General features: G+C 55.6%; 1 protein-coding gene across 5 annotated transcripts in view; it reads right to left on the reverse strand.

The window, feature by feature from the left end:
* The window catches only part of LOC125448220 (kinesin heavy chain), a 94,085-nt gene that overhangs the window by 69,129 nt on the left and 429 nt on the right, over positions 1–24,527 (reverse strand). For 3 of the 5 annotated variants that reach the window (XM_059643911.1, XM_059643912.1, XM_059643913.1), the window contains exon 1: positions 16,429–17,354. The exons of 1 other annotated variant lie outside the window; for it this stretch is intronic. In XM_059643911.1, coding sequence (XP_059499894.1) covers positions 16,429–16,557 — 129 coding nt within the window. In that variant the 5' untranslated portion in view covers positions 16,558–17,354. Of the gene's footprint in view, positions 1–16,428; positions 17,577–24,527 lie in introns of those variants that run through there. One more of the 5 variants, XM_059643914.1, reaches the window with a different exon arrangement.

Genomic DNA, 24,527 nt, shown 5'->3' on the forward strand with positions numbered 1-24,527 from the left:
ACTGTCAGAGGGACAGGACTGAGGGAGTGGGCACTGTCAGAGGGTCAGTGCTGATGGAGTGGGCACTGTCGGAGGGACAGGGCTGAGGGACTGGGCGCTGTCAGAGGGACAGGGCTGAGGGGAGCGGGCACTGTCGGAGGGTCGGCACTGAGGGAGCGGGCACTGTCAGAGGGACAGGACTGAGGGAGTGGGCACTGTCAGAGGGTCAGCACTGAGGGAGTGGGTACTGTCGGAGGGACAGGGCAGAGGGACCGGGCACTGTCAGAGGGACAGTGCTGAGGGAACGGGCACTGTCGGAGGGACAGGGCTGAGGGAGTGGGCACTGTCAGAGTGACAGGGCTGAGGCGAGCGGGTGCTGTCAGAGGGACATCGCTGAGGAAGCGGGCACTGTTGGAGGGATAGCACTGAGGGAGCGGGCACTGTCGGATGGTCGGCACTGAGAGAGTGGGCACTGTCAGAGGGTTGGCACTGAGGGAGTGGGCACTGTCAGAGGGTCAGGGCCGAGGGAGCAGGCACTATCAGTGGGTCGGCACTGAGGGAGGGGGCACTGTCAGAGGGTCAGCACCGAGGGAGCGGGCACTGTCAGAGGGACAGGACTGAGGGAGTGGGCACTGTCAGAGGGTCAGTGCTGATGGAGTGGGCACTGTCGGAGGGACAGGGCTGAGGGACTGGGCGCTGTCAGAGGGACAGGGCTGAGGGGAGCGGGCACTGTCGGAGGGTCGGCACTGAGGGAGCGGGCACTGTCAGAGGGACAGGACTGAAGGAGTGGGCACTGTCAGAGGGTCAGCACTGAGGGAGTGGGTACTGTCGGAGGGACAGGGCACTGTCAGAGGGACAGTGCTGAGGGAACGGGCACTGTCGGAGGGACAGGGCTGAGGGAGTGGGCACTGTCAGAGTGACAGGGCTGAGGCGAGCGGGTGCTGTCAGAGGGACATCGCTGAGGAAGCGGGCACTGTTGGAGGGATAGCACTGAGGGAGCGGGCACTGTCGGATGGTCGGCACTGAGAGAGTGGGCACTGTCAGAGGGTTGGCACTGAGGGAGTGGGCACTGTCAGAGGGACAGGGCTGAGGGAGTGGGCACTGTCGGAGGGACAGGGCTGAGGGGAGCAGGTGCTGTTGGAGGGTCAATGCTGAGGGAGTGGGCACTGTTGGAGGGTCAGCGCTGAGGGAGCGGGTGCTCTCGGAGGGACAGCGCCCACGGAGTTGGAGAGTCAGGGCGGAGAGAACGGGTGCTGTCGGAGGGTCAGCTCTGAGGGAATGAGGCACTGTCAGAGGGTCAGGGCGGAGAGAACGGGCGCTGTCGGAGGGTCAGCGCTGAGGGAGCGGACGCTGTCAGAGGGTCGGCACTGAGGGAGTGGGCACTGTCAGAGGGTCGGCACTGAGGGAGCGGGCACTGTCGGAGGGTCGGCACTGAGGGAGTGGGCACTGTCAGAGGGTCGGCACTGAGGGAGCGGGCACTGTCAGAGGGTCGGCACTGAGGGAGCGGGCACTGTCGGAGGGTCGGCACTGAGGGAGTGGGCACTGTCAGAGGGTCGGCACTGAGGGAGCGGGCACTGTCAGAGGGTCGGCACTGAGGGAGCGGGCACTGTCGGAGGGTCGGCACTGAGGGAGTGGGCACTGTCAGAGGGTTGGCACTGTCAGAGGGTCGGCACTGAGGGAGCGGGCACTGTAGGAGGGTCGGCACTGAGGGAGCGGGCACTGTCGGAGGGTCGGCACTGAGGGAGTGGGCACTGTCAGAGGGTTGGCACTGAGGGAGCGGGCACTGTCAGAGAGACAGGGCTGAGGGGAGCGGGCGCTGTCGGAGGGACAGGGCTGAGGGACTGGGCGCTGTCAGAGGGACAGGGCTGAGGGAAGCGGGCACTGTCAGAGGGTCGGCACTGAGGGAACGGGCGCTGTCAGAGGGACAGGACTGAGGGAGTGGGTACTGTCGGAGGGACAGGGCTGAGGGGAGCGGGCACTGTCTGAGGGTCGGCACTGAGGGACTGGGCGCTGTCAGAGGGACAGGGCTGAGGGGAGCGGGCACTGTCGGAGGGTTGGCACTGAGGGAACGGGCGCTGTCAGAGGGACAGGACTGAGGGAGTGGGCACTGTCGGAGGGTCAGCACTGAGGGAGTGGGTACTGTCGGAGGGACAGCGCTGAGGGAACGGGCACTGTCGGAGGGACAGGGCTGAGGGGAGCAGGTGCTGTTGGAGGGTCAATGCTGAGGGAGTGGGCACTGTTGGAGGGTCAGCGCTGAGGGAGCGGGTGCTCTCGGAGGGACAACGCCAACGGAGTGGGCACTGTCAGAGGGACAGTGCTGAAGGGAGTGGGCACTGTCGGAGGGTCAGTGCTGAGGGAGCGGGCGCTGTCAGAGGGTCAGTGCTGAGGGAGCGGGCACTGTCGGAGGGTCAGTGCCGAGGGAGCGGGCGCTGTCAGAGGGTCAGTGCTGAAGGGAGTGGGCACTGTCGGAGGGTCAGTGCTGAGGGAGCGGGCACTGTCGGAGGGTCAGTGCTGAGGGAGTGGGCACTGTCGGAGGGTCAGTGCTGAGGGAGCGGGCACTGTCGGAGGGTCAGTGCCGAGGGAGCGGGCACTGTCGGAGGGTCAGTGCTGAGGGAGCGGGCGCTGTCAGAGGGTCAGTGCTGAGGGAGCGGGCACTGTCGGAGGGTCAGTGCCGAGGGAGCGGGCGCTGTCGGAGGGTCAGTGCTGAAGGGAGTGGGCACTGTCGGAGGGTCAGTGCTGAGGGAGCGGGCGCTGTCGGAGGGTCAGTGCTGAGGGAGTGGGCACTGTCGGAGGGTCAGTGCTGAGGGAGCGGGCACTGTCGGAGGGTCAGTGCTGAGGGAGTGGGCACTGTCGGAGGGTCAGTGCCGAGGGAGCGGGCACTGTCGGAGGGTCAGTGCCGAGGGAGCGGGCGCTGTCGGAGGGTCAGTGCTGAAGGGAGTGGGCACTGTCGGAGGGTCAGTGCCGAGGGAGCGGGCACTGTCGGAGGGTCAGTGCCGAGGGAGCGGGCGCTGTCGGAGGGTCAGTGCTGAGGGAGCGGGCGCTGTCGGAGGGTCAGTGCTGAGGGAGCGGGCGCTGTCGGAGGGTCAGTGCCGAGGGAGCGGGCGCTGTCGGAGGGTCAGTGCTGAGGGAGCGAGCGCTGTCGGAGGGTCAGTGCTGAAGGGAGCGGGCGCTGTCGGAGGGTCAGTGCTGAGGGAGCAGCACACCATCTGTGCACTAAAACCCCAAATCTCCTTGTGACCATTTCCAAGGATGTGTTTGTCATGAGCACTGTGGCCGAGCTGACCTTCACTGGCACAGAATTAGCCCGGCATTAATGCTGGTTTGCAACAAACTGAAAACCATCACCAGGTTGCAAAGCGCTGTGTGGCCCTTGGAGAGGGATAGTATGCCAAATGATCAGCATTAAAAGGGTGCGTTTAGTAAACAGGTGACTGTTCGATAAAGGAGGCAGATGGTACGATGGCATTTTCACAGAGCAGTGGATTTGCAGCCTATCCTAACTGTGTGATCTGGGAGTCTCGCTGCATCGTTTACAGAGGGGCCGTGTGCAGTAGGAGCAGGTGTGGGATGCATGTTAGACTGGCGTATGCCCTTCCCTGCACAGAGCGGAGCAGAGGAACAATCGAATGCAGATGCTTGGAGGATAAATCTTGCGGAGATGCTCTGCTACTGCTGCTGGAAGATTAAAGCGAGTTGTAATCCTGGTGTTGTGCAGGGCCTGTCAGGTTAATCCCGGCTAAGAGCATTATGTTGAGCCCTGACCATTGTTGTCGAGCTGCAGATTTAGTTTCCAACAAAGTCTCCTTCCCGCTTAATGAATCAATTAAACAGGGAATGCTGTGCCAAAGAGGCGGGGATCCTACTGGGAGCTGTGGTCGAGACACCCAGTCTGCTCAGACACTGCGGGGCTCCCACGGTACAGACCATCCGACAGCGCCCGGTCTCTCTGCCCTGACCCTCCGACAGCGCCTGCTCCCTCGGCCCTGGCCCTCCGACAGCACCGATCTCTCCGCCCTGACCCTCCGACAGTGCCCGCTCCCCCAGCGCTGACCCACCGACAGCGTCTGCTCCCTCAGCACTGACCCTCCGACAGCGCCCGTTCCCTCAGCACTGACCCTCCGACAGCACCCACTCCCTCAGCACTGACCCTCCATTCGGCCCAACATGTCTGCACCAACTCCCAGTAGATTAACCCAAACAGACCCAACACCAAGCCCCACCCCATTAATCCTGCATTTCCCATGGCCAATCCCACCCTAACCCGCACATCCCTGGGCACTATGGGACAATTTCCCACAGCCAATCCCACCCTAACCCGCACATCCCTGGGCACTACGGGACAATTTCCCACGGCCAATCCCACCCTAACCCGCACATCCCTGGGCACTACGGGACAATTTCCCACGGCCAATCCCACCCTAACCCGCACATCCCTGGGCACTATGGGACAATTTCCCACGGCCAATCCCACCCTAACCTGCACATCCCTGGGCACTATGGGACAATTTCCCACAGCCAATCCCACCCTAACCTGCACATCCCTGGGCACTACGGGACAATTTCCCACAGCCAATCCCACCCTAACCCGCACATCCCTGGGCTCTACGGGACAATTTCCCACGGCCAATCCCACCCTAACCCGCACATCCCTGGGCACTACGGGACAATTTCCCATCGGCCAATCCCACCCAAACCCGCACATCCCTGGGCACTACGGGACAATTTCCCACGGCCAATCCCACCCTAACCTGCACATCCCTGGGCACTTCGGGACAATTTCCCACGGCCAATCCCACCCTAACCCGCACATTCCTGGACACTACGGGACAATTTCCCACCGCCAACCCCACCCTAACCTGTACATCCCTGGGCACTACGGGACAATTTCCCATCGGCCAATCCCACCCAAACCCGCACATCCCTGGGCACTACGGGACAATTTCCCACTGCCAATCCCACCCTAACCAGCACATCCCTGGGCACTACGGGACAATTTCCCATGGCCAATCCCACCCTAACCCGCACATCACTGGGCACTACGGGACAATTTCCCACGGCCAGTCCCACCCTAACCCGCACATCCCTGGGCACTACGGGACAATTTCCCACGGCCAATCCCACCCTAACCCGCACATCCCCGGGCACTACGGGACAATTTCCCACGGCCAATCCCACCCTAACCTGCACATCCCCGGGCACTACGGGACAATTTCCCACGGCCAATCCCACCCTAACCCGCACATCCCCGGGCACTACGGGACAATTTCCCACGGCCAATCCCACCCTAACCCGCACATCCCTGGGCACTACGGGACAATTTCCCACGGCCAATCCCACCCTAACCTGCACATCCCCGGGCACTATGGGACAATTTCCCACGGCCAATCCCACCCTAACCCGCACATCCCTGGGCATTACGGGACAATTTCCCACGGCCAATCCCACCCTAACCCGCACATCCCTGGGCACTTTGGGACAATTTCCCACGGCCAATCCCACCCTAACCCGCACATCCCTGGGCACTACGGGACAATTTCCCACGGCCAATCCCACCCTAACCCACACATCCCTGGGCACTACGGGACAATTTCCCACGGCCAATCCCACCCTAACCCGCACATCCCTGAGCACTACGGGACAATTTCCCACCGCCAACCCCACCCTAACCTGCACATCCCTGGGCACTACGGGACAATTTCCCATCGGCCAATCCCACCCAAACCCGCACATCCCTGGGCACTACGGGACAATTTCCCACTGCCAATCCCACCCTAACCAGCACATCCCTGGGCACTACGGGACAATTTCCCATGGCCAATCCCACCCTAACCCGCACATCACTGGGCACTACGGGACAATTTCCCACGGCCAGTCCCACCCTAACCCGCACATCCCTGGGCACTACGGGACAATTTCCCACGGCCAATCCCACCCTAACCCGCACATCCCCGGGCACTACGGGACAATTTCCCACGGCCAATCCCACCCTAACCTGCACATCCCTGGGCACTACGGGACAATTTCCCACGGCCAATCCCACCCTAACCCGCACATCCCTGGGCACTACGGGACAATTTCCCACGGCCAATCCCACCCTAACCCGCACATCCCTGGGCACTACGGGACAATTTCCCACGGCCAATCCCACCCTAACCTGCACATCCCCGGGCACTATGGGACAATTTCCCACGGCCAATCCCACCCTAACCCGCACATCCCTGGGCACTACGGGACAATTTCCCACGGCCAATCCCACCCTAACCCGCACATCCCTGGGCACTTTGGGACAATTTCCCACGGCCAATCCCACCCTAACCCGCACATCCCTGGGCACTACGGGACAATTTCCCACGGCCAATCCCACCCTAACCCACACATCCCTGGGCACTACGGGACAATTTCCCACGGCCAATCCCACCCTAACCCGCACATCCCTGAGCACTACGGGACAATTTCCCACGGCCAATCCCACCCTAACCCGCACATCCCTGGACACTATGGGACAATTTCCCACGGCCAATCCCACCCTAACCCGCACATCCCTGGGCACTACGGGACAATTTCCCACGGCCAATCCCACCCTAACCCGCACATCCCTGAGCACTATGGGACAATTTCCCACGGCCAATCCCACCCTAACCCGCACATCCCTGGGCACTACGGGACAGTTTCTCACGGCCAGTCCCACCCTAACCTGCACACCTTTGGACTGTCGGAGGAAATCGGAGCGTGTGGAGGAAACCCACGCAGACACGGGGAGAATGTGCAGACTCCACACAGACAGACAGTCGCCCGAGGGTGGGTTCGAACCCGGGTCCCTGGTTCTGTGAGGCTGTGATGCTAACTAGTGGCTGCAGAATCCAAGAAATTTGCAAGGGCTAGTTAAAAGTACCTGAACTGCTGAAACACTGGCACCTGGGTAAACAGTAGGCTTGGGGACCGCTTTGCAGAACACCTCCGCTCAGTTCGCAACAAACAACTGCACCTCCCAGTTGCAAACCATTTCCACTCCCCCTCCCATTCTCTAGATGACATGTCCATCATGGGCCTCCTGCACTGCCACAATGATGCCACCCGAAGGTTGCAGGAACAGCAATTCATATTCCGCCTGGGAACCCTGCAGCCTAATGGTATCAATGTGGACTTCACCAGCTTCCAAATCTCCCCTTCCCCTACTACATCCCTAAACCAGTCCAGTTCGTCCCCTCCCCCCACTGCACCACACAACCAGCCCAGCTCTTCCCCCCCACCCACTGCATCCCAAAATCAGCCCAGCCTGTCTCTGCCTCCCTAACCTGTTCTTCCTCTCACCCATCCCTTCCTCTCACCCCAAGCCGCACCTCCATCTCCTACCTACTAACCTCATCCCACCTCCTTGACCTGTCCGTCTTCCCTGGACTGACCTATCCCCTCCCTACCTCCCCACCTACACCCTCTCCACCTATCTTCTTTACTCTCCATCTTCGGTCCGCCTCCCCCTCTCTCCCTATTTATTCCAGAACCCTCACCCCATCCCCCTCTCTGATGAAGGGTCTAGGCCCGACACGTCAGCTTTTGTGCTCCTGAGATGCTGCTTGGCCTGCTGTGTTCATCCAGCCTCACAGTTTGTTATCTTGGATTCTCCAGCATCTGCAGTTCCCATTATCTCTAAACAGTAGCTATTCTGGGTGAGATCTTATACCGAGTATGAGATGAGAAAAATTTCTCCATGAGGATGTTGATTTCTCTCTTTGCAATATCAAGCTTCCCAATATCTTGTCAAATGTTAAATTGTTAACAAGGCCTGATATCGACTCGCACTCTTAGAGAAATTGCAAAATGGATCTGCACTGCTGGAGATGCACAGACTGAGACTGACAAGCAAAAAATTCTCTGGAGAAAACATTAACATTCATCTCACTGAGAGCTGTTGCAGAGGAAAGGTTTAGAATTGACCTTGCTACCGCGGGTGGGTGGGGCCCTGTTGGAAAACAAAAAAAAAGGCAATTTCTAAAATAAAATAGGTTGGTGTCGGACATCAGGGTGTTTTTATTTAAGGAAATATTGTCCTCCCTGTCCAAGAAATGGATTAGATCTCTTTGAAGAGGAGGGTTCGAGCTACAGGGAGGGGCTGGGGCTGTTTTCCCCGGAGCGTCAGAGGCTGAGTGGGGGGGTGACCTTATAGAGGTTTATAAAACCATGAGGGGGGCATGGATAGGATGAATAGACAAGATCTTTACCCCCCACCCACCCCAGGGGGTTGGGGGAGTCCAAAACTAGAGGGGCATAGGTTTAAGGTGAGGTGGGGGGAAGGGACCTGAGGGGGTAACATTTTCACACAGAGGGTGGTGCATGTGTGGGACGAGCTGCCAGAGGAAGTGGGTGGGGGCTGGGACAGCGACAACATTTAAAAGGCGTCTGGGTGGGGACGTGGATAGGAGGGGGTTAGGGGGATAGGGGGCCAAACGCTGGCAAATGGGGGCTGGATTAATTTAGGGTATCTGGGTCAGCGTGGACGGGTTGGGCCGAAGGGTCTGTTTCATGGAGACAGCACGAACTGCAGATGCTGGGGTCAGGGTCAATACGATGTGGAGCTGGGGAACACAGCAGGATCCATACTGACAAAGGGTCCAGGCCCGAAAGATTGACCCCACTGTTCCCGTGAGGAGGCCTGACCCGCTGTGCTCCACACTGCACCGACGAGGGCCTGTTCCAGGCTGTCTGACTCAGTACTGTGTGTGACACAGGAGACAAATGACTGATTGGGTTCGACTTGGAAAGATTCCATTTTGGGAAGGCTATCAAGGCAGGGATGTCCACATTGAATGAGAGAACAGCCCAGAGAAGCAGACGAACCCGGGTGTGCACGTCTATCGGTCCTAGGGGATGGCAGGGCAGGTGGTTCTAGGTGGTACAGAGATCCTGCCCTTGAACTATCGAGGCATTGAGTACAAGAGCAGGCAGGTTCCAATGGAACTGCCTGTCATCTTACTGAGGCCGCAGCTGGAGCAGTGTGTGTGTGTGTGTGTGTTTGTGTGAGAGTGTGTGTGTGTGTGTGAGAGAGAGAGTGTGTGTGCATGAGAGAGTGTGAGAAACATGTGATCACACTGGAGAGGGAGCTGCAGAGGATAATCACCAGGGTGTTGGCGCTGGGATGGGGGAGATTCAGCGATGGGGAGGGACTGGCACAGGTGCCGGTTGTTGCCCTCACAGACGAGGCAGATGAGGGAGGGCCTGACCGAGGGGTGGGTGGGTGTGTGTGTGTGTGTGAGTGTGTGTTGGTGTGTGAGAGAGAGAGAGAGAGTGTGTGTTTGAGAGTGTATGCATGTGTGAGAGTGTGTCTGTCAGCGTGTGTGTGAGACAGAGACATACACATTCAGAGAAGGGTAACCAGACTAATACCTGGAATGGGACTGGGAGTTGGGGATTGGGGGTCGGGGTGGGGTGCAAAGATGAGGAGAGGTGGGACAGGAGAAACGAGATGTCTTGGCTGAAACATTTCAAATCCTGGGAGGTCTTCCTGGACGGTGGTGGGGGGGGAGCGGATGTGGGGGTTGGGTAAACAGATTCCAACACACCGCCCTCTCAATGCCCCTCATAATCTTATGAAGTTTGATCAGGTTGCCCCCCCCCTCAGCCTGTGACAGTGCAGGTTTGTCCAGCCTCTGCTCACAGCGACTCCAATCCCAGAAACATCTTGGTAAATATGTTTTGCACCCTCTCCAAAGACTCCACATCTTCTCAATAGTGTGGTGACCAGAACTGCGTGCATTTATATAGCCAGTCCAGCTCCCTGAGGCCGGTTACCACCTCAGCGCATTGGCAGTGCAGGGATTCAGTGATGATATTGCCATTGCATGTCAAGGGGTGGGGGGAAGATGCTTAGATTCTCTCCCATTGGAGATGGTCACTGCCTGGCGCTTGTACATAAAACATAGAACAGTACATGCCCTTTGGCCCATGATGTTGTGCCGATCCACTATCCCCCTAAGATGTGTTCCTTGAATGTTTGTTGCCATTTATCAGAGCCCAAATCGTGATGATATTCAGGTTCTTGTTAAGTGAATGGCAGGGATCCTTGCCCCCACCCCCTAACCCAGGGGTGGGGGAATTTCAAGACTGGGGGGGGGGGCAACATTTAAAAAGGACACGTGGGGTAAATATTTTCACACAGGAGGGTGTTGCGTGCGTGGAATGAGCTTCGTGAGGAACTGGTGGGTAGGGGTACAGTTAAGGACATTTGGATAAGGACGTGGGCAGGGAAAGGTTTGGAGGGAGATGGGCCGGGAGCAGGCGGGTGGGACTGGTCTAGTTTGGGATTCTAGTCGGCATGAACTGGTTGGGCCGAAGGGTCTGTTTGCATCCTGAGTCTCTGTGTATCTCTTTGTGGGAGAAATGAGAACGAGGTGTGGCTAGGGTGGGTGGGGGCATCAAAGCTTAAAAAATAGAGGGGAGGGGGCACCCATTTAAAATGGACCTTCGTAAGGCAGAGTTCAGCGCGGGGGGTTTATCAGGCACAGGAGGGAAATGCAAATTTGAGGTTACAGACATAACCCTACATCCATGATTGGGGGAATCCAGAACCACGGGGTTGGGGGGGGGGTCACAGTCTAAAGGAGATGGTGGGGGGCGGTTAGACTGAGATAGGGAGAAATGTCTTCACCCAAAGAGTTGGTGGGGGAGGGTGTCCGCGGGGAGCCTATAGGATTCCCGGTCACAGGAAGCAGTCGGGCCCGAATCTTTGAATGTTTTCGATGAGGCATTCGATTCTAGTTCTTCAGGGGCTTAGAGGGATTTTATTTTATCTATGAATTTGCGGGACATTAGGGTCTCCGGCCCAGACCAGTATTTATTGCCCAGTCCCTCACTGCCCCTTGCCTTGAGAAGGTTGGGGGAGGGAGTGTGAGCTGCCTTCTTGAGCCATTGCAGCCCACCTGCTGTGGGCTGTGACCTCCCCCCCCCACCAACGCCGGCTTCGGGAGGGAATTCCAGGGATTCTGACTCAATGACAGTGAAGGAATAACCAATATATTTCCAAGTCGGGACGGGGAGGGGCTCGGAGGGGAATTTGTGGAGGGGCTGGGGGCGGTGGTGTTCCCATGTATCTGCTGCCCCTTGTCCTTCTGGATGGAAATGATGGGGGGGAAGGGGGGAAAGGTGGTTTGGAAGGTGCTGCCCGAGGATCTTAGGTGAGTTTCTGCAGGGCATTTTGTAGATGGTACAAACTGCTCCGGCCGTGCCTTGTGGACGGTACAAACTGCTGCGGCCGTGCCTTGTGGGTGGTACACACTGCTGTGGCCATGCCTTGTAGATGGTACAAACTGCTGCGGCCGTGCCTTGTGGACGGTACAAACTGCTCTGGCCGTGCCTCGTAGACGGTACACACTGCTGCGGCCGTGCCTTGTGGACGGTACAAACTGCTGCGGCCGTGCCTTGTGGACGGTACAAACTGCTCTGGCCGTGCCTCGTAGACGGTACACACTGCTGCGGCCGTGCCTTGTGGACGGTACACACTGCTGCGGCTGTGCCTTGTGGATGGTACACACTGCTGCGGCCGTGCCTGTGGATGGTACACACTGCTGCGGCAGTGCCTTGTAGACGGTACAAACTGCTGTGGCCGTGCCTTGTGGACGGTACACACTGCTGCGGCCGTGCCTTGTAGACGGTACAAACTGCTGTGGCCGTGCCTTGTGGACGGTACACACTGCTGCGGCCGTGCCTTGTGGACGGTACACACTGCTGCGGCTGTGCCTTGTGGACGGTACACACTGCTGCGGCCGTGCCTGTGGATGGTACACACTGCTGCGGCCGTGCCTTGTGGACGGTACACACTGCTCCGGCCGTGCCTTGTGGACGGTACAAACTGCTGCGGCCGTGCCTTGTAGACGGTACAAACTGCTGTGGCCGTGCCTTGTGGACGGTACAAACTGCTGTGGCCGTGCCTTGTAGACGGTACAAACTGCTGCGGCCGTGCCTAATGGACGGTACAAACTGCTGTGGCCGTGCCTTGTGTACGGTACAAACTGCTGCGGCCGTGCCTTGTAGACGGTACAAACTGCTGTGGCCGTGCCTTGTGGACGGTACAAACTGCTGCGGCCATGCCTTGTGGACGGTACAAACTGCTGTGGCCGTGCCTTGTGGACGGTACAAACTGCTGCGGCCGTGCCTGTGGATGGTACACACTGCTGCGGCTGTGCCTTGTAGACGGTACAAACTGCTGTGGCCGTGCCTTGTGGACGGTACACACTGCTGCGGCCGTGCCTTGTAGACGGTACAAACTGCTGTGGCCGTGCCTTGTGGACGGTACACACTGCTGCGGCCGTGCCTTGTGGACGGTCCACACTGCTGCGGCCGTGCCTTGTGGACGGTACACACTGCTGCGGCTGTGCCTTGTGGACGGTACACACTGCTCCGGCCGTGCCTTGTGGACGGTACACACTGCTGCGGCTGTGCCTTGTGGACGGTACACACTGCTGCGGCCGTGCCTTGTGGACGGTACACACTGCCGCGGCTGTGCCTTGTGGACGGTACACACTGCTCCGGCCGTGCCTTGTGGACGGTACACACTGCTCCGGCCGTGCCTTGTGGACGGTACACACTGCTCCGGCCGTGCCTTGTGGACGGTACAAACTGTTGCGGCCGTGCCTTGTAGACGGTACAAACTGCTGTGGCCGTGCCTTGTGGACGGTACAAACTGCTGTGGCCGTGCCTTGTAGACGGTACAAACTGCTGCGGCCGTGCCTAATGGACGGTACAAACTGCTGTGGCCGTGCCTTGTGTACGGTACAAACTGCTGCGGCCGTGCCTTGTAGACGGTACAAACTGCTGTGGCCGTGCCTTGTGGACGGTACAAACTGCTGCGGCCGTGCCTTGTGGACGGTACAAACTGCTGTGGCCGTGCCTTGTGGATGGTACAAACTGCTGCGGCCGTGCCTTGTGGACGGTACAAACTTCTCCGGCTGTGCCTTGTGGACGGTACAAACTGCTGTGGCCGTGTCTTGTGGACGGTACAAACTGCTGCGGCCGTGCCTTGTGGACGGTACAAACTGCTGTGGCCGTGCCTTGTAGACGGTACAAACAGCTGTGGCCGTGCCTTGTGGACGGTACAAACTTCTCCGGCCGTGCCTTGTGGACGGTACAAACTGCTGTGGCCGTGCCTTGTGGACGGTACAAACTGCTGCGGCCGTGCCTTGTGGACGGTACACACTGCTCCGGCCGTGCCTTGTGGACGGTACAAACTGCTGCGGCCGTGCCTTGTGGACGGTACACACTGCTGCGGCTGTGCCTTGTGGGTGGTACACACTGCTGCGGCTGTGCCTTGTGGATGGTACACACTGCTGCGGCCGTGCCTTGCGGACGGTACACACTGCTGCGGCCGTGCCTTGTAGATGGTACACACTGCTGCGGCTGTGCGTTGGTGGGGGGGGGAGGGAATGTGGTATCCTGGACGGCATCGAGCACCTCGAGTGTTGGAAAATAAGGGTACGCTCCCTGACCCCCTCCACCCAACCCCACCCCGGCAACCGATCCGTCCGGATGTGGAGCGGGCCCGCTGGGAACTGGGCACACAGGAAATTCTAACAAACCCAACAGAGATGGTGGGGTCGTTGGCAGGGGGGCGGGAACACACTCGCTGTTGACTCAGCAGATGGGATCATGGCTTTTCAAAGAGGGGGATGCGAGAAAGGCTGAGGGTCGGGTGGCAGCAGGTTTGGGGGTGGGGGGGTGGTGAGGTGACGGGCACCACGACAGAGCAGAGAGGGAGAGACCGTTCCCTGGGCGAGAGAGAACCAGAGTCATGTGGCACGGCCACCCGTTTGCACCAGTCGCACACCCACCCCCAATTTGCCAGTGTTCGGCCCCCCAACCCCCTCCTACCCACGTCCCCACCCAGACGCCTTTTAAATGTTGTCACTGTCCCAGCCCCCACCCACTCCCGCAGGCAGCTCGTCCCACACACGCACCACCCTCTGTGTGAAAGTGTTACCCCACTCCCCAGGTCCCCTTTTCAAATCCTTCCCCCCGCCTTGCCTTGAAAGTGTTCCTCCTCACCTCCCTCCTGAATGGTCTGACCCTTGTCCTCGGGTTCTTGCCCCCACTTCTGGAGTCATGCAGCATGGAAAGAGGCCCTCCGGCCCGTCTCGCCCATGCTGACCCACGCTGATCCCAAACTGGTCTGGTCCTCTCCAACCAGCATCCCTCTAAACCCTTCGCGTTCACCTATGCATTCAGATGCCTTTTAAATGTTGCGATTGTAGGGCTGGGGAGGCTTGGGGAGGGGGAACGGGGTGTGGAGGTGGGGTGGGGGGGGTGGTGGGGGGTAGGGCCAGAGGGTTGTGGGGGAGGAGAGGGTCTAGACTTTTGCAGGCGGAGATTTTGGCCAGCGACACTGCAGGTCCTGCGGGGGGAGAAGGGAGAACGGTGTTGGCGCAGTGCGCACATTGCTGACTGATTCGACCAGAACAAACCAGGAGAAAGGGAAAGAGAGAGCGAGAGGAAGGAGAAAGAGAGAAAAAGAGAAAGGTTGGGGGTGGTGGGGAATAGGAGGAGGAAAAATCCCAATGTCACCCTGACAGAGGGAGAGAGATAGGGGGAGAGAGAGATGCTCCTGGACTTAAAAAAAACTGCAGACACAACCCTTCTTGCACAACTCGAGCTCTGTGCTTCCCCAAGCAGCTCCTGATCACACTCGCTCTTGTCACCACTCAGTTCTATTTTTGGGGACTCGAACACTGCAGATGTTGTCTGTGCGAGCTTTGTACATTGTGTGTGGCTGCTGGAGACACCCGGCACACCAGCCGCCGATGGGCGGGGGGGTTGGTGGGCAAACAGAGCCATTTCTAAGCCTTCCTAGTCCTGTTATTGTGTTTTCTGTATTCACACCTTTCTCTCTCTCTCTCTGTCTGTCTCTCTCTGTGTGTGTCTGTCTCTCTCTCTCTGTCTGTGTCTCTCTCTCTGTGTCTCTCTCTGTCTGTCTGTCTGTCTCTCTCCCTCTCTCTCTTTCTGTCTCTGTTTGTCTGTCTCTCTCTCTGTCTCTCTCTCCCTGACTCTCTCTCTCTCTTTCTGTCTCTGTCTCTCTCTCTCTGTCTCTCTCTCTTTCTGTCTCTGTCTGTCTGTCTCTCTCTCTGTCTGCCTGTCTCGCTCCCTCTCTCTCTCTCTCTGTCTCTCTCTCCCCCTCTGTCTTAGTTATGTTATAACACACCCTCTCTATCACCAAGCCTGCAACATTTCATCTTATGAATACACACACACACACAGATACAGACAGACACACACACACACAGAGATACAGACAGACACACACACAAATACAGACAGACACACACACAGATACAGAAAGACACACACACACAGACAGACACACACACAGATACAGACACACACACACAGATACAGACAGACACACACACAGGCAGACACACACACACACAGACACACACACAGATACCGACAGACAGACACACACACAGATACCGACAGACACACACTCTCACACAGATAGATACACACACACACAGATACACACACACACACGACGCACACAGGAATACAATTTGCTGAAGGAGGCTGAGGCAATGCTTCCAAGTTTAAAAACGGCTCCTTTCTTTCCTGAAGATAATCCGTTTACAGTTCATGCGTAAACCCTTTTCTCCCCCCCCCCCCCACCCCCAATGGGCAGGCAGGCATTGTCACCTGTTTAAATCCCAGTCCAATGGTTTCAAATATATAGGTGCTAGTTAATCTTATTTGGAACACATTTCTGCACAGTCGGGGTGTGGACTTGGGCTGCGTTGAGGGTGCAGTGCGGAAAGCTGGAAAGCCCGGCTGTTGTGTTTTTAATTGGAGGTGGGAGCCGTTGTTTTCGCTTTTGTTCAGGGAGCTTTCGCACACAGTCATGCATTGTGGGTGACAAACAGATGCCTTTTTTTATGTAGGGCATCTGCAGTGGAATAAAGGAGGGGTTTCAATTTGGTTTGTCTGAAGCAACGGAGAGATGACATCTCCCTCTCTGCTTTGTTCCTCACACACACACACACACAGATTCATTCACACAAACACACACACACACAAATACACTGTCAGACAGATTCACACACAAACACAAAGACACTGTCAGACAGATTCACACACAAACAGACATACAGACCCAGACACACAGACAGATACATACATGCAAGCGCGCTCACACGCACGCACACTCACAAATACACACCTACACAGGCTTACACACAAACAGTCAGGTACAACCTGCACACAGCAGCAGAGCTCAATATTTCACAAAAGAAAATACAGCAACTTTGAAATATAGGAAATGCTCATTTTTTTTGTCTCCATCTCCCCTCTCCTTGAGCGCAGAGAGAGAGAGAGAGAGAGAGGGCAAATTGGGACATCATCATTCTCCACTTCTCACCCTCAGAAACCCACCCCACATCACTCAACCAGCCCACCCACCCACACAGACAGACTCACCGCAATGACCACTGTGTCATCATCCTGGAACCTGGGGATGAACTTGTCTCCTCTCAGTATCTCCGAGTGATTGAGGGGTCGGAACCGACACATTACCTTGATGTTACACTCGCTCAGCTGCTCTGTCATGTTGCACGGGGTGTGGAGGGGGAGGTGGAGATGGGAGAGAGAAACAGCACGGAGGAACGGGCGAAAGAGAGAGACAGGAGAGAAACGATAGAGGCAGAGGGGGATAAACAGAAGCAGTGAGAGTGGGAAAGTGACAGCCAGGAAAGAGAAAGGTGGAAGGACGCAAAGAAAGAGAGAGAGATAAACAAAATAGACACAGCAGGATAAACAGAAGCAGGGAGAGTGGGAAAGTGACAGCAGGGAGAAAGAGAGATGGGAGGAAGCAGAGAGAGAGAGAGAGAGAGAGAAACGATAGGGACTGAGCAGGATAAACAGAAGCAGGGAGAGTGGGAAAGTGACAGCAGGGAGAAAGAGAGATGGGAGGAAGCGCAGAGAGAGAGAGAGAGAGAAACGATAGGGACTGAGCAGGATAAACAGAAGCAGGGAGAGTGGGAAAGTGACAGCGGGGAGAAAGAGAGATGGGAGGAAGCAGAGAGAGAGAGAAAAAAAAACGATAGGGACTGAGCAGGATAAACAGAAGCAGGGAGAGTGGGAAAGTGACAGCGGGGAGAAAGAGAGATGGGAGGAAGCAGAGAGAGAGAGAGAGAGAGAGAAAAACAATAGGGACTGAGCAGGATAAACAGAAGCAGGGAGAGTGGGAAAGTGACAGCGGGGAGAAAGAGAGATGGGAGGAAGGAGAGAAAGAAACAGCAGCGGAGATGGTGGAGCGGTGGGTGCGAATCTGATCCGAAACCGCAAGGGACCTGGCGTGCACTTGGGGTGGGAAGGATGCTGGGGTCCACCCCTCCTCCGATCCCCTTGCTCCTAACGAATCGGCGACGGGAGAATTTCTCTCAGGTGAGGAACAACCCGTACCCCTGCCTCTGCTGAGCTAGCCTCTGTAGGTGAGAGATTGAGAGGGGCGCAGTGCTCTCGGGTCTTGTTGTAAGACCAGCCCAGCCTCTCTTTCTGTGTCTCCGTCACACGCACACACACACACACACACGCACCGATCTTCTTCTCTCACAGCTGCCCCTCCTCTTCTTGCCTCTCATTGGCTCCAACCTCCTCCCCCATTGGCATACAGATGGCACCCTAGACCCACACGTCAATCAGAGCAACAAAAGTGGGTGCGGTCTGCCCAGCCCCGATGGAGAAAGGGCAAAGATCAAGGGGTCATCGTTCCCCCCCCCCCCCCACACCCCCCAACCAAGTCTTCATGAGTCACACAGCATGGAAACAGGCCCTTCGGCCCAAGTTTTCTGTGCCAACCAGGCATCCCTGTCTGGCCTAGGCCTGTTTGCCAGCATTTGGTGCCTATCCCCCTCGTACCCACGTCCCCACCCAGACGCCTTTTAAATGTTGTCACTGTCCCAGCCCCCACCCACTTCCTCTGGCAGCTCGTCCCACACACGCACCACCCTCTGTGTGAAAGTGTTACCCCCTCAGCTCCCTTCCCCCCCCCACCTTAAACCTATGCCCCTCTGGTTTTGGACACCCCCCACCCCCTGGAGGGTAAAGACCTTGTCTATTCACCCTATCCATGCCCCCCTCATGGTTTTATAAACCTCTGTAAGGTCACCCCACCCCCTCAGCCTCCGACGCTCCAGGGAAAACAGCCCCCAGCCCCTCCCTGTACCTCAAACCCTCCAAAATCCTGGGAAATCTTTCTCTGAAACCTTTCCAGTTTCACAACATCCTTCCTTTGGAAAGGAGACCAGAACCAAGTGTTATATTCCAATCTTTGAAAGGCTGATATAATCTTTAAACAAACATTATTCTTAAATGCACACCTTTGAATAGATTATTAAGAAATAATAATATAGTATAAAGCAACTATGAATCAGACATTCAAACTAAAACCGAACCTCCTGCGTACTGTCTGCAGAAATGAAAACCTTCAACCATGTATTTATTGCATTCAGGGGCAGGGGTGTCAGCGGCTGGGCCCGTCTTTAATCCCCTGTCCCCTCCCCACCCTGAGCTCTCAGGGAAGGGGTTCCAGGGTTTGGACTCTTGAGACAGCCAGGGAACGGCATGTATGATTCCCGAGTGCGTGCATGCACGTTTTACTGTGTGTGTGCGCGCGTGCGTATGCGCGTTCCCTCCTGCCTCCCCCCCCCCGCCAATCCTTCAAGCAGGCAGTGGGTTCGGAAGGTGCTGACGGTCGGAGGGGGAGCCCCGGTGGTGTGTCTCCTAAACGGTACACACTGCTATGGCTGTGCGTTGGCGGGGGGGGCGGCAGCGTGTGGAAGGTGGGGGTTGGCGATGGAGCGGGGAGGGGTCTGCTCCGTCCAGGCGATTGGGAGGGGTGGTGTCCCCCAGCCCCTTCACTTGTGCCTTGTCGATGGTGGGACAGGCTCTGTGGGGGGAGGTGAAGGCCGTAGGACGTAGATGAGACCATAGCTGATCCGATTATCCTTAACGCCACCCTCCTGTCTTTCCCGATTAAATAATGTGGAGGTGCCGGTGTTGGACTGGGGTGGGCGAAAGTCAGAAGTCACACAACACCAGGTTATAGTCCAACAGGTTCATTTAAAACCACAACTTTCGGAGTCTTTCTCCTTCTTCAGGTGTCAGTGAGACAAGGCATCAGACTCAGAATTTATAAGCAAAAGATCAAAGGGTCATAGAACTGATGTGAATGTATTGAACTCACCTAAGGTGGATGTAATATCTTTAATCAGTTAGAAAGGAGATGCACGCTTCGATTGAATAATATGAAAATCCCAGAATTTTCAAATCACAGTTCCGAGATAAAACCTTTAGTTGTCAGTGCACCATGGGAGACATTTCGGGCCAGACAAGGCATTTGAGGTGTGAGGCCTTGTATAGAACCTGTCAGCGTGTTAACTTGGGAGTCAGACTGGTTTCATTTCTAAAGTAGGAATTTATAAAATACCACATTGACTGTCTGCAAATTGTGTGCTTTTTGAACAAAATAGAACACTCCTCTATTCTTCCTGTCAAAGTGCATTACCTCATATTTCCCCAGGAGGGGAGTTTCCCGCAACAGAGTGCACAGGCTGGAGATGTTAAGAATCTTTGGCCCAGCAGAGGAGAAGGCTGAGAGGGCATTTGACAGAGGTACACAAAATCATGAACCATTCTCAGTACCAGATTTTAGGAAGGGTCTGAAGATATTTGGAAGGGGGGGACACAGAGAGAGAGAGAGAGAGAGAGAGAGAGAGACAGAGCGAGACAGAGAGAAAAGGTGAGACAGAGAGACAAAGACACAGACAGATAGAGACAGAGAGAGACACCCACACACAGAGGCAGACACAAGAGAGAGAGACAGACACAGAGAGGGAGAGACAGACAGACACAGGAAGAGAGACGCAGAGACAGAGAGACAGACAGAGAGAGACAGACACAGAGAAAGAGAGAGAGAGACAGAGAGAGAGAGACAGAGCGAGACAGAGACACAGACAGATAGAGAGACAGACAGATAGAGAGACAGAGAGAGACACAGAGAGAGAGATCAACAGAATGATCACTGCGATAAGGACTGTCAGCTTGATAGACAGAATGGAGACAGCAATCTATCTCTTGGCCCTAACCTTCGACAGCGACTGGAATATGGGGGTAAAGCTGTCTTGTTGCAGACGTATACAGCTTTTGGAGTCCTGTGTACGGCTCCGGTCTCCCTCCCCGAGGAAGGCTACACTTGCCTTTGAGAGGGTCTGGGGTTGGGACCGTGGGGATCTTTGGATCTCTGCCCTGGAGGGTTGTCGATGCTCTGCTGTTGTGTGCTTTCTACATAGAGATCGATGGCATGGTGATCTCGAGAGAAATGGAGATGCTGCGGGGATAATGGGTGTTGTCGTAGACCCAGTTCAATAGCGGAGCATCGATGATGGGCTGAATGGCCTACTCCTGCTCCTGTGTCTTCTGGGTCTGTGAATGACTTATGGACATTTTTTTTTCATTTTAAAACCAGGCTTTTGAAAAATCAGATGGGTGATGGCAGGATGTGTTGGGTCCACCTTGCTGCACCCGTGGATAGGTGGGGGTAACCATTCTGACGCTACCAGGCCTGCCTCAGCTTCCCCTGTGCTTGCTGCTTTTAGAGACACGGAGATTTTGCAGCAGGGGAAACAGGCCTTTTGGCTCATCATGTCCTTGCCAGGCATCAACCATTCACCTACTCTAATCCCATTCCGACCTGTAACCTTTCCAATGCTCATCTGAGTCGTTCTTTGGTGCACTGGAGGTTCCTGTCCCTGCCACCCTTCCAGCCCTGCAGGAAAAGTAGAGGCACTCAAATCCCGCTGAAGTTAATGTCCTGCTCCCTACCTTGAAAGTGACTCTGCAGGTTATTGAACTCTCTATTAAAGGGGTCAAGTTTCACCCTTTCTACCCCATCTATGCCTCTCAGAGGTGTGTGCACCCTCTTTCCCTAAGGAAAACATCTCCAGCCTCTCTCACAGAGGGTTTTTAAATTCATTTGTGGCATGTGAGCATCACTGGCTAGGCCTGGCATTTATAGCCCCGCCCCTAGAGAAGGCGGTAGGGGTGAGCTGCCTTTTTCGACCGCTGCCATCCACGTGCTGTGGGCTGACCCACAAAGTCCCTCAGGGAGGGAATTCCAGGGATTCTGACCCAGCGACAGAGAAGGAATGGCCGGTATATTTCCAAGTCAGGATGTTGAGGGGCTTAGAGGGGAACTTGCAGGGGCCTGGTGTCCCAGGCATCTGCTGCCCCTTGTCCTTCTGGATGGAAGTGGTCGTGGGTTTGGAAGGTGCTGTCTGAGGATCTTTGGTGAGTTTTTGCAGTGCATCTTCTAGATAGTACACACTGCCACTACTGAGCGTCGGTGGTAGATGGGGTCAATGTTTGTGGATGTGGTGCCAATCGAGCGGGCTACTTTGTCCTGGATGGTGTTAAGCTTCTTCAGTGTTGTTCGAGCTGCCCCCATCCATGCAAACGGGGACTATTCAATCACACTCCTGGCTTGTGTCTTGCCGAACAAGCTTTGGGAGTCAGGAGGTGAGTTATTTATTGCAGTATTCCCAGCCACAGGCCTGCTCTTATAGCCACAGCATTTATGTGGTGAGCGCAGTTGAGTTTCTGGTCGATGGTAACTCACAGGATGTTGATCGTGGGGGATTCAGCATTGGTAACACGATTGAATGTCAAGGGGAAATGGTTAGATTGTCTTTTATTGGGGATGGTTACTGTACTTGAAACATTCACTCAGTTTTCCTCTCCACAGGTAATTCCAGACCTGCTATGTTTCTCCAGCACTCCCTGTTTTTGTTTCAGATTTTCACTGCTTTTTGTGTCTGGCCCAGGCTAGTTGAGATTCCACCCTCATAGCTGCATCACCCCCAGGCCAGGGAACATCTGGGTGAACCTCCCCTGGAATTTCTCCAGTGCAAACACATTCACAGGCAGTGCATTCCAGACCCTAACCCCTCGCTCAGTGAGAAAGTTTCTCCTCACTTCACCCCTCGCTCTGTTTGCACATTGCTCTAAATCTACGTGTCCCCTCATTCTTGTTCCTTTTCTGAGTGGGAACAGCTTCTCTGTCTCTCTGCTCCATGCAGACCCGCTTGTCATTTTGTAAAGGTCTATCAGGTCTCTCTCTCTCTCTTGATCTGTGTGTCTCTCCTCTTCTATGTCTCTCTCCTCTCTCTCTCAGGTTCCTCCCTTCTGAGGGAGAACGGCCCCCAACTTCTCCAATCTGTCCTCATTGCTGAAGTTTCTCATCCTTGGGACCATTCTTGTAAATGGCTCTGTACTCTCTCTCTCTCTCCCCAATGTGTTCACATCTTTCCTATAGCGCGTGCCCACACCTGTACTCCAGCCGAAGTTCTAACAAATGCCTTGTCCAAACTCAACATCACCTCCTTGCTCTTGTACTCTGAGTCATACAGCACAGAAACTGACCTTTCAGCGCAACTTGACAATGCCGACCCCCTCTCCCCTTCAACCTATGTCCTTTAGTTTTGGATTCCCCCATCCTTTGTTCTTCACCTTATCTATGCCCCTTGTGATTTTGTAAGCCTCTATTAGGTCACCCCTCAACATCCTACACTGCAGGAAAAGAAGTCCCAGCCTCTGCCTGTAACTCAAACCGTCCAGTCTCAGTAACATCCCGGTAAATCTTTTCCGCACCCTTTCCAGTTTAATAGCATTCTTCCTACAGCAGGGGGAACCAGAATTGGACGCAGTACTCCAAACGTGGCCTCTTCAGAAGGGTCTAGGCCCGAAACGTCAGCTTTTGTGCTCCGAAGATGCTGCTTGGCCTGCTGTGTTCATCCAGCCCCATACTTTGTTATCTTCAATGTCATGCTGTTTTAATGAAGCTGAGGGCGCTGTATGCTTTATTCACTGCTCTCTCCACCAGTCACACCACCTTCAATGATCTGTGCCCCTGTAACCCAGCTCCCTCTGCTCCTGCTGCACCACCCCCCCCTTTGGCATTGTACCCCTAATTTTGCACAGTCTTCCAATGTTCTTCTGACCAAAGTGCATCACCTCAAACTTGTTTGCATTGAACCTCATCCGCCCCATGTCTGCCCACCCCACCAAATGTCAATGTCCTTCTGGAGTTCCACGCTATCCTCCTGATGGCTCACAGTACAATTTTTCCAAATGTCTGATGTCTGGCACAGACACAATGCAAACCATTGAACAAGGCTGTAGGGCTGAATTACCTCTTTCCATCTGTTAATGAAGAAAGTCACTGCAGCTGCCTGAGATGACAGGCCCCCCACATCACCTCCTTTTCGTATGCATGGTCCCACTGTGTCATTCATTAGGTGCATAGCTATGCTGATGGGAGCTGCATAACATGGTTTGAAGGGCTGGATGGCCTCTGACCATGCTGCTTTTAAGAAGAAAACCCTGTAGCCACCCACAGGAGACATCCCTAACCCCTTTTATACTGATGGATCCCATCGTTTGCCCATCCATCAGTTAGTGCGGGTTGCAGTGGTCGTAAGAAATACTAAAAGGGGCAGAATGGCCGCTTTGCATGCTGTAAAATAGATACTGACGTGCCCTAGCCCTTAAAAAGCCCTATTTTTACACATAGGCCCTTGGAAATGGAGGTAGACAGGGCGGTGGAGGAGGCTTGTGGCATCTTGTTTTCATCGGTCATAGCATTAAGTATAGGAGCTGGGGCATCTTCTTGCAGCTGTACTAGACGTTGGTGCAGTCACATTTGGAGTACTGCACACAGTTCTGCTTGCCCTGCTGTGGAAAGGATACTATTAGACTAGAAAGAGTGCAGAAAGGATTTTACTAGGATGCTATCTGAACTGGAAGGTTTGACTTATAAGGAGTGGCTGGGACATTTCCCCCCCCGGAGTGTAGGAGACCGAGACATGACCTTGAAAGAGGTCTGTAAAATCAGGAGCTGCGTAGATAAGGTAGACAGCTTCTCTCTGGGGTAGGGGGAGTCTAAAAGAAGAGGGGATAGGTTTAAGGTCATAGGGGAGAGATAAAACAGGGGTGCAGAAGGACAACGTTTTCACACCGAGGGCGGTGAGCGTCTGGAATGGGCTGCCAGAGGTAGTGGTGGTGGTGAGGGGGTGGGGGAAACAAGCGCAATTTTGTGCAGCCACGTGGATGGGTCAGGGACGGAGCTGGTTAATTGTCGGAACTGGGGTGGCACGAGCAAGTAGGGTCGAAGGGCCTGCTTTGCTGCTGTACAGCTCCACGAGAGAGGGCCAAGGGAGAAGATGACGGAGAGATAGAAGGTAGGAGCAGGGAGGAAAGATTGAGAGAGATAGAGACAGAGAGAGGGTTTGGGTGAGGCGGGGGGGGGAGCAGGTTGGAAGAGTGTGAGCTGGAGAGAGCGAAGAAAATGTGGATTTGGTGTTACATCTAACAAGAGCAGGCAACTGGCACTGGCTTAAAACGTGAATAGTGAACAGCATGGGCAGGCAGGGCCGAAGGGCCTCTTTCTACGCTGGAGAGCTACATAGCTCTGGTTGGAATGGACCCCACTGTGTTGTGTGTATGGTGGGGGTGGGAAAACT

Source organism: Stegostoma tigrinum, unplaced genomic scaffold (genome assembly GCF_030684315.1).
Source record: "Stegostoma tigrinum isolate sSteTig4 unplaced genomic scaffold, sSteTig4.hap1 scaffold_334, whole genome shotgun sequence".
Classification (NCBI taxonomy): Eukaryota; Metazoa; Chordata; class Chondrichthyes; order Orectolobiformes; family Stegostomatidae; genus Stegostoma; species Stegostoma tigrinum.